At 49.5% G+C, this 10,000-nt stretch overlaps 2 protein-coding genes across 3 annotated transcripts in view; both read left to right on the top strand.

The window, feature by feature from the left end:
• The window catches only part of LOC115542259 (uncharacterized), a 578,272-nt gene that overhangs the window by 399,384 nt on the left and 168,888 nt on the right, over nt 1–10,000 (top strand). The window lies entirely within an intron of this gene.
• nid2a (nidogen 2a (osteonidogen)) overlaps nt 1–10,000 on the top strand; it is a 54,888-nt gene that overhangs the window by 14,524 nt on the left and 30,364 nt on the right. For both annotated transcript variants that reach the window (XM_030354450.1, XM_030354449.1), the window contains exons 5-14: nt 338–477; nt 788–920; nt 1,042–1,422; nt 1,901–2,021; nt 5,050–5,089; nt 5,253–5,362; nt 5,635–5,768; nt 6,163–6,274; nt 8,036–8,236; nt 8,795–9,025. In XM_030354450.1, coding sequence (XP_030210310.1) covers nt 338–477; nt 788–920; nt 1,042–1,422; nt 1,901–2,021; nt 5,050–5,089; nt 5,253–5,362; nt 5,635–5,768; nt 6,163–6,274; nt 8,036–8,236; nt 8,795–9,025 — 1,603 coding nt within the window. The remainder of the gene's footprint in view (nt 1–337; nt 478–787; nt 921–1,041; nt 1,423–1,900; nt 2,022–5,049; nt 5,090–5,252; nt 5,363–5,634; nt 5,769–6,162; nt 6,275–8,035; nt 8,237–8,794; nt 9,026–10,000) is intronic.

Raw genomic sequence — 10,000 nt, 5'->3', positions numbered from 1 at the left:
GAAAGTGATGACTGAGGCCCCCCGATTTTTGGCCTGTCTGAGTTCTCGCTGCTGGGCCAATTGTTTGTATGTGATTTACCGTATTAAAGGTCCCATGACCTTCCACCATGGGTGAGTCTGATTAGCCGTTACAAACCTTTTTTTTCCTATCCAGCACACATCAGCACGCCCACTTGTGAAGTCAAAAGGGGCACAATTTCAAAACGGCTTGTAACAGCTAAACAAACTCACGCCTGGTGGCATGTCATGGGACCTTTAAACCCACTGTGTAGGGGGCGGAGTCAAGCTGAAACCATGGCGTTCTCTTGTGTTTTTAACTCCCTGGTGTTCCCTCCAGGAGTCGTACAACGTGGAGATCGAGCTGCCGGCCCGGGTGGGCTTCAGCCGAGGGGAGATCACCTACTTCCTGTTCTCCCGCCAAGAGGGCCCTCACTACGGCGTCACCAGCGACCAGCAGAGCGTCAAGAACCTCTACCAGTAAGGGCCGTCACCGTGGCGACTGCACAAGGTCAACACGACCGCAAAGGGGAGTCGCTGGGATTGTCTGTCGGGTTTTTGCTAATTATAATTATTAGGTTATGAGTGATTGTGGGATGTCAATGATTGCCCTCCAAATTCTGGGAAGGAAGAAGTGTTTGAGTTGACAATCTACAGGTGGAACCGTAAGTCATGAATTATACTTTGAGCTGACAATTTCCTGTTAGAGCCAGCCTCGAACAAATCAGAAGCAAATTGCGAGTGGAGATCTGAAATCGGACCAGATTCAAACCTGCACTCTCTCTCTCAGGGTTGGAAACACGGGTTCTCCCGGCGTCTGGCTCTTCCACATCGGAAACTCGTACTCCTTCGACAACATCGTCCCCGCCGCCGTCAGCGGTCTCCTCGCCCACCCGCGTCCCGAAGGCTACGACAACATCAAGGTATTCAACTCTTAATTGAACTATTTTACTGCGACTCATTCAACTCTTATTTTGAAACGGGACGACGATACAATTGTCTCTTCTTTTGATATTTTTCCCGATGCTACATTTTGCCCGTCAGGACACGACAACCCCGGAGTATGGCGAGTTCGAGGAGTACCCCGACAGCAACATCGACCCCGAGAACGAGGAGGAGGAAGAGGAGGAGGAGGAAGATTACCCAGTCACCACCGGAGACCCCGAGTTCCAGCCCCCCGGTGGCGCTGACCGGACCCCTGAGTCTCCCCTGGAGCCCGAACGCCGCGACCCCGCCCCCTATTACCCGCCAGAGGAGAACGCCGAGCCGGAGAACCACGGCCGTCGTGCCGATACGACGCTGACCTATGAACCCCGATATGTCCCGGAGCACGAGGGAAGGCAGTACCAGACCCCTCCCCCTCGCCCTCCCCCAGAGACCTACCCAGAGGGGGGGCCCCTCCGGCCCGGGGAGCCGCAGCCTCAGGTACAGATAGCCTAGCTCCACACCGGTGGCCTGCGTGTAGCCTGTGTAGCTACTCTAGCCTATGTGGCCAGCCTAGCATTTGTGGCCAGCCTCACATATGTAGCTAGCTTTGAATGCTAGATTTGTATATAGAGCTAACCTCACATGTAGCCAGCCTAGCAAATGTAGCTAGCCTAGCATACGTAGCCAGCCTAGCATATGTATCTAGCCAAGCATATGTAGCCTACCTCACATATGTAGCCATCTTAGCATATGTAGCATATGTATAGATTTTGCTAAATGAATAAATTAGGCCAGCTTAAATAAAAAGTAAAAGTAAGATATTTCTATACATCTGATGTAAAAAATATATATTTATACATAATTGCATTTTTACTCACGTCCCTTTTCTGCTTTATAAGTTGTTTATAAGTTGTTTATTATCAACCCCTCCCCCACTCCCCCCCACACACAAACGCACGCCTCCCCCCCTCTCTAGTCTCCATTGGAAGTGGTGGACCAGTACCAGTACACAGCCCCCCAGGGCCAAGCCCCCCCCCACATCCCTGGTGGTCATGTGGTCAGCGTGGAGGAAGAGGAAGTCGACTTTGACACCGGAGGTACTAACTGAGAACAGATTGTGTGTGTGTGAGACGTATTTGAACATGCATGTTTTTGTGTATGTGTGTGTGTGTGTGTGTGTGTGTGTGTGTGTGTGTGTGTGTGTGTGTGTGTGTGTGTGTGTGTGTGTGTGTGTGTGTGTGTGTGTGAGTGTGTGTGAGTGCGTGCGTGCGTGTGCGTGCGTGTGTGTGTGTGTGTGTGTGTGTGTCTGTGTGTGTGTGTGTGTGTGTGTGTGTGTGTGTGTGTGTGTGTGTGTGTGTGTGTGTGTGTGTGTGTCTGTGTGTGTGGTGAGTGTGTCATCTTTTTAGTCTGCATGCAAACACTCTCACCTGCCCCAGACAGGAAGTTGTGTTTACCGGCATTAGGAGACTAAATTACATCAATATTTGTCCCATGGATCATGAACCACACAGCATGCTCCAGCCGTAAGCACAGAGCGGGCAGTTAGTAGATGGAGGAACCTAAGGAGGAAACGCATGCGTGAGTGAATGTATGCGAGGGCTTTGGTTAGGGGGCAATTAGGATTGCACGTGTGTATTACAAATGTGGTGCGTCCAAATGGGTCAGAATCCAAGCTTTTCAGGATCCCGTTTTCGCATTGCTCTCTCGCATTCTGTGCCCAAAGCACACGGAGAGCACTTTTCAGTTCGGCAGGACCCAGAAAGTAAACCGAATCCTCTTGTTCATTGAGCCTATCTTGGATGCAAAAATGGAAAAATAGGATTTTGCGTCTGCCTCTGCCTGTGTGGTCTTACACATACACTCACTCAGTCACTCTCTCACTCACTTTCTCTCACTCAATCTCCCACTTACTCACTCAATCATTCTCTCAGTCCCTCAGTCACTCCCTAACTCCCTCATTCTCTCACTCCCTCATTCTCTTACTCACTCATTCTCTCACTCCCTCATTCTCTTACGCACTCATTCTCTCACTCACTCACTCACTCACTCACGATCTCACAGACCCGCTTAGTCGCTGACTGTCACACCCTCTCCCTCTCTCTGTCATTCTGTAACTCACTCTCTCACACCCGAAGGCTCTCTCCCTTTACCCATTAACTGGCTTGTTTGTAGACCTCTTTGGTTGTTCGCAGTACCGGCATTTCTCTCACTCAATGTGCGTGCTGCAGGCCCCATAATCATACGTTCATCTTAGAAGATGCCAGAGAAAACGTTTAAATCCTCTCCCACCCCTGGTTCCACATCCCTGCTGTGGACGGGTCCGGTCGGAAAATAATAGTCTGACGTCAGCCACGGTGCCCATGATGCAATGAGCGACGTTCGGTATGAATGAATTAAAATGAAAAACATGAGACTGCAGACACTGTAATCTGTGTGTGTGTGTGTGTGTGTTGTGTGTTGTGTGTGTGTGTGTGTGTGTGTGTGTGTGTGTGTGTGTGTGTGTGTGTGTGTGTGTGTGTGTGTGTGTGTGTGTGTGTGTGTGTGTGCGTGTGTGTGTGTGTGTGTGTGTGCGTTCCTGTATGTGTGTAAAAGGAGCACATTGTACACTCTCCTGTCCGCAGCTGTTGAACAAACAGACACAGGCATCCTGAGGTTAAGTGTGTGTGTGTGTGTGTGTGTGTGTGTGTGTGTGTGTGTGTGTGTGTGTGTGTGTGTGTGTGTGTGTGTGTGTGTGTGTGTGTGTGTGTGTGTGTGTGTGTGTGTGTGTGTGTGTGTGTGTGTGTGTGTGTGAGTGCGTACCAGTGTACAAGTTGTTCCACCCAGTGGATCGGGGGAATGCAGCATTTCTAGAGGAAGAGTAAAAAAAATAGGAAGGAGGGAGGGAGAGACACAGTTTTAAGACTCAACAAACAAAAAGAGGACAGCAAGACGTTCCGCCAAATAAAGCCTAAAAGTTGTGTTGAGTAAATTCAAGTTGAGTTGAATTTACCAGTTTCTTTGTTTCTGATTGAATCATTAATGAGAATGAGGCCTCTAAGAGGCGTTTAAGTTTTCCATTTATATATTCCTATTCTGCCGCCAAACTATTCTGATTAGCTGTTGGACACCGCGATAAAACAGTTGTTCATGTTTCTGAACATCAAATGCTATGGACCATTACTTTTGGTCCGAGGTTGATTCGTCATTAAAAATCATTTAGTGACATCACAAATGGGTGGAGGTGGGGGGCTGCTGGATGCATGATGGATCTGGACGGCCTCTTCCACTACCACTTGCGATGTCTCCATGGACAGATCCTGAGATGGACCCCTAATGGGGGCCCAGGCACGGCAGTGAAACAGGGCTCTCTTCAGGCTATCTGTGAGACAGGTTATGTCAACAAAAAGCAGAGCCCACATTGAAAGCTTAACTGTGGTTCATCACAGCATTCATCACGCTCATTAATATCCTGATGTTGATGTTAAGTGACACACGCAGGGGGGAGGGAGGGGGGGGGGGGGCAACAGCTGGTGTCTTTTCAAGCACTGCTTCTACAGTTTTTACTTGGTGTGTGTGTGTGTGCGTGTCTGTGTGTGAGTGGTTCCTGCAACTAATTGCCACAGTCCACATTCAAAGTGATTTTTTACTTTCATCCAACTGTTGGTCAAGCTGCAAGCATGTCATCAATTCTGAAAAAGTTATTTGCCAGCATGCTATTGAAACATTAAGTAACATGCTGACATGACATTTGAAAGGCAGTCGTCCTCAAACCAGACTGCTGTCAAACAGTACAAATACATTTTTCAATCACTGACTTCATATCCATAGGTCAAGAGTAGACAGACGTGCTCAGCAGCGGTGCTATAATCAATAATGCCAGACCTGTGAATTGTTAATATCTTTAAAATTATAAATGTGTATATTGCAACATTATCTTAACATTACCGTAAATCAAGATATCTGAATCTGGTTTGTTTAAGACGATTACCTCATTTAATCTCTCTTCCTCTGACTTCCCAGCACTTTGTGCATACAGAGAGAGAGTCGAAATCAACCGATAGCATTGTTTTTCATTGTGCTGCAGAATTTTCCAAAGCAAACCAACTGAGCGTGTGTCCCTTATCTTCTCCCCCCCCCCACACTCAGTCATTCATTACAGCACAGACAACAAAGAGACCTGTGCAAGGTATGTCACCACTTCATTGGTTATTCATTCATCCAGCCATCCAGAAGTCAACCATTTTCCGAATGAACCTATATTGTTCTAATTATTTCTCTCCTTCTCGCTCTCTCTCTCTCTCTCTCCCCTTCTCTCTCCCTCTCTCTCTCTGTCCTCCTCTCTTCACCAGGTTCCAGAACCAGTGCTCCAAGAATGCTGTGTGCAGCGACTACCCGTCCGGGTTCTGCTGTCACTGCCAGTCTGGTTTCTTTGGCAACGGATGGCACTGTTTACCCGATGGTCCGTACCCAAACGCATGCACAGACATATACGTTAGAAAATGTGTTCGGCCATTGTGTTCCACTTGGAAAGTATCCTAAATACAATCATTACTTAGCTTCACGGGATAGAGTGTCATACTCTGTACAGATTTGAATGAGGCTAGTCGTTCTGCAGTCCGAGCATCACTAACTTCCCCCACCAACCTCAACCCCCAACCCCCACCTCCACATCCACTTCCTTCCCCACCCCCCACCCTCACCTCCATGTTTCACCTTCATCCCCGCCAAAAGGTGCTCCCCAACGTGTGAGCGGCAAGGTGCGTGGCTCGGTGACGGTGGGCGGCACCCCCATGGACCTGGGCGACATCGACCTCCACGCCTACATCGTGGTCGGGGACGGACGCGCCTACACCGCCATCAGCGAGGTAGCGCCGGCAAATGGGATTTTCACAATAAAGGCGCTGAGTGTTGACGTGCATGTAATGTGGCAAAAACGACCTGAAAGGGACGCCAGAAGAGGACAAATTCGCTAATACTGATGAAAAGATAGGAGGAGGTGGGTTCCAATGGGGGAACCCACCAAAGTTCATGGCAAGCAACAGGCCAAGCCTGCCCACTCTCCGTTCATGTCCCACCTGCTCCTTGATTACCTTTATCTTTGAGTTGCGTTGGATAAAAGTGTGTGCTAAATGACTCAGTAGTGACAATAGTCCATTCAAACGAGAACGGCACATGATGTCATTGCTGCATGGGTCCCGCGTGTCTTTTTCCTGTGATTGCCAAGTATCCATATTGTTCTGCGATGCTGTGATTGGCCAGGTTCCCGAGCCGCTGGGGTTGGCCCTGATGCCGGTCGCACCAATCGGAGAGCTGTTCGGCTGGCTGTTTGCCCTGGAGCTGCCCAACAGCCAAGCAGGATTTAAAATCACCGGTAGGCCTTGTTTTGCACACGCTGTTGTTCTTCGGGACTCCGTGTGATAGACTGTTTACTCAATATTGGTATTTCACTACAATATTGAATATTTCTGTGTTATGTCGCAGAGATGTAAAAGTACACAAAGCACTAAAGCAATTTTTCTCATAAGGGGATTTTTGTTGTTAATCATTGCAAGCAATCATCTTGTGCGTGGGTGTGTGTGTGTATGAGAGAGAATGTGTGCTTATGTGTGTGTGTGTGTGTGTGTGTGTGTGTGTGTGTGTGTGTGTGTGTGTGTGTGTGTGTGTGTGTGTTTGTGTGTGTGTGTGTGTGTGTGTGTGTGTGTGTGTGTGTGTGTGTGTGTGTGTGTGTGTGTGTGGGTGTGTGTGTGTGTGTGTGTGCGCGCGCGTGTGTGTGTGTGTGTGGGGGCTGTGTTCTCTCCTGGCCAGCTGTTTTGTCTCCGGGGATATGATCTGATACCCTGAGTGCAACTCTTCTCTAACGGGATGCAGCTGTGTGTGTGTGTGTGTGTTTGGGGGGTGTATGTGTGTGTCTGTGTGTCCATGTGTATGTGTGTCTCTCGTTCCATGTGTGTGCCTGTATTTGTGGTATGCGCATCTGGGTATGTGTGTTTGCATTTGCGTGTGTATGTGTGTTTGAGTGTATGTGCGTGTTTGTGCTTACTAGTGTGTAAGGAATGATAACTTGTACGGAACGATATGTTCCATACAATGAGAGATCCTTGCATGCGTTTGTCTTTTAGCGCCACGAAATAATCAATATTCAATACACACACACACACGCACACACCCACACGCACGCACGCACACACACACACACACACACACACACACACACACACACACACACACACACACACACACACACACACACACACACACACACACACACACAGACAGACACACACAGAGGGATTGAAACATTTTCATTACCAACACTGCTTCTGTCTGTGATGAGGTCAACCTTCATGAAAGAGAAACCTTTCAGAGACATGTTGTCATGTGTCTGATAGCCTTGAGGATTATCCCCTATCCTGGCTGATGGTGGCTGGCCTGTGGACGGTAATCATGCTCTGTCAGCCATCCAGCGAGAGCTGATTGGTTCTCTATCTTTGTTGAGCCACATACCCGACCCAGATGAATGTGCTGGAGAATCAAGGGGAAGGCGTCTCATTGTGATGTATTCCCTTCCCAAATTGTTTCATTGTTTCGGTTTCACTATTGAACCCTGCCAATCGGAGCTCAAGTGGCCAATTTTCCGCCATTGTTTTTATTGGGTGATACCAACAAAACGTTTCCCAGTTGAAGGTCCAGCCTGCTACGACCGGCAGAACGCTCATCATCTAAAGAGTTGGGGTCAATTTTGAGTCAAGTAGCCGAAAAAAGTATTAAACATTTTGGAACAACGTGACGACAATGAACCCTGCCCAAGTGTTGGCCAAGAAGACGAAGTGGTTGACAGACATTCAGGCAGACAAACATTCATACAGGCAGACAAACAGTACATTCATACAGGCAGTCTTTCAATATAATGCCGTAGATTTATTTAATTATACATTTTAACACCAATTTATTGACTGATCGATTTATAGATTATTTTTTGACCAATTCATGATCAATTAAATGACCTATTGACATTTATTGATGAATTGACAATCGATCGCCTGATTGACTGATTGATGGATTGGGGACCAATTGATTCTTTGCTATGTTAATTGACCGACTCACCTGTTGCGTGACTCCGCCCCCTCGCCAGGCGCTGACTTCCTCCGCCGCGCCGAGGTGGTGTTCTACCCCGGCAACGAGCGTCTGACGGTGGTGCAGGCGGCCAGCGGGCTGGACGAACACAACCACCTGACCGTGGACACCGTCCTCTCGGGCAGCGTGCCCTTCCTGCCCCCCGGGGCCAGCGTCACCATGGAGCCCTTCAAGGAGACCTACCAGTACTACCCCTCAGGTGAGCCCCTCAAGGAGACCTACCAGTACTCCCCCTCAGGTGAGCCGGCACGGCAGCCAATCAGGGACAGGGTCAGGGTTTGGGTCAGGGTTAGGGTCGGGGTCAGGGTCAGGGTTTGGGTCAGGGTTAGGGTAAGGGTTTAGGTCAGGGTCAGGTTTAGGGTCGGGGTCAGGGTCAGGGTTTGGGTCAGGGTTAGGGTAAGGGTTTAGGTCAGGGTCAGGGTTTAGGTCAGGGTCAGGGTTTAGGTCAGGGTCAGGGTCAGGGTCAGGGTTTGGGTCAGCGGACAGTCAGAAAGATGGATGGATGGATCTCAGTCTCATTCATAATTATAATAATAATAATTATTATTATACATAGCACCTTCCTTTACATTGTCACACGGTGCTTGTACAAGTAAAAGTTAAATAAAATGGATGGATGAGCAACACTTTCTACCGTCCGCTGGGCAGGCGGCCACACTGATCCGTCGTAAGGCCAAACATCGCCCCCTTTAAAACGGCTGTTTCCCTCCCCGGCTGACCTTTAACCTTTCACCCCCGCCCCGCCCCTCCCCCACAGTGACCACCTCGGCCTCGGTGCGCGAGTACACGGTGGAGTCGGCCGAGCGCGGCTCCGAGTCCTTCTCCTTCCAGCTGCGGCAGAACCTGACGCACCGCGACTGTCGCCACGACAACCGCGGCGGGCGCCCGGAGACCCAGGAGCTCAGCATGGAGCGCGTGTTCGTCATGTACGTCACCGAGGAGCGCATCCTGCGCTACGCCGTCACCAACAAGATCGGCCTGGTCGGAGGTGAGCGTGTGTGTGTGTGTGTGTGTGTGTGTTTGTGTGTGTGTGTGTGTGTGTGTGTGTGTGTGTGCGCGTGCGTGTTTGCGGGCCGTCTGGCGGGCGCACTCGTGTGTGTGAGTGTGTGTGTTTGTGTGTGTGAGTGTGAGCGGTGGTCAGGTGTTCACACACAGCCCGTTGTTTCTCTCTCAAAGACGCTGAACAGTGAAGCTCTTATGTGAAGGGGAAACCTTTAATAGGAAGCCAAGCTCTCTCTCTCTCTCTCTTTCGCTTGTTCTCTCTCTCTCTCTCTCTCTCTCTCTCTCTCTCTCTCTCTCTCTCTCTCTCTCTCTCTCTCTCTCTCTCTCTCTCTCTCTCTCACATATACACACACATGTGGTAGGGTTGGCGGGGGCGGTCGAGGCCAAAACAGAATGGAAACACACAGGTAATGACAGACGACGGGAGGTGTAGACACAGGCTGAGTGGGTTCCTGGGAGTGTGTGTGTGTGTGTGTGTGTGTGTGTGTGTGTGTGTGTGTGTGTGTGTGTGTGTGTGTGTGTGTGTGTGTGTGTGTGTGTGTGTGTGTGTGTGTGTGTGTGTGTGTGTGTGTGTGTGTGTGTGTGTGTGTGTGGAGGAGGGGGGGGGGTTGGCTTGTTGAATTGGTGCCAAGTTCCTGTCGTTTCAAACGTCAACACCGTCATTAAAAGGTTACAATGATATTGCCCACTGCCCTGAAACGCACACACACACACACACACACACACACACACACACACACACACACACACACACACACACACACACACACACACACACACACACACACACCCAAACACACACGCGAACACACACGCATCAACACACACACACACACACACACAATCTCACACACTCTCACACATGTTGACAGTCAGAGAGCACAGCTGGAAGAGCTTTCCAGGACATGGGGTTTTGTAAACACTGGTCTAAGTGTGTGTGTCAGTGTGTGTGTGTGTGTGT

The sequence above is a fragment of the Gadus morhua genome, chromosome 4, assembly GCF_902167405.1.
Source record: "Gadus morhua chromosome 4, gadMor3.0, whole genome shotgun sequence".
NCBI lineage: Eukaryota > Metazoa > Chordata > Actinopteri > Gadiformes > Gadidae > Gadus > Gadus morhua.
Note: the sequence above shows the minus strand (reverse complement) of the source record. Positions and strands in the feature narration are given on the sequence as shown.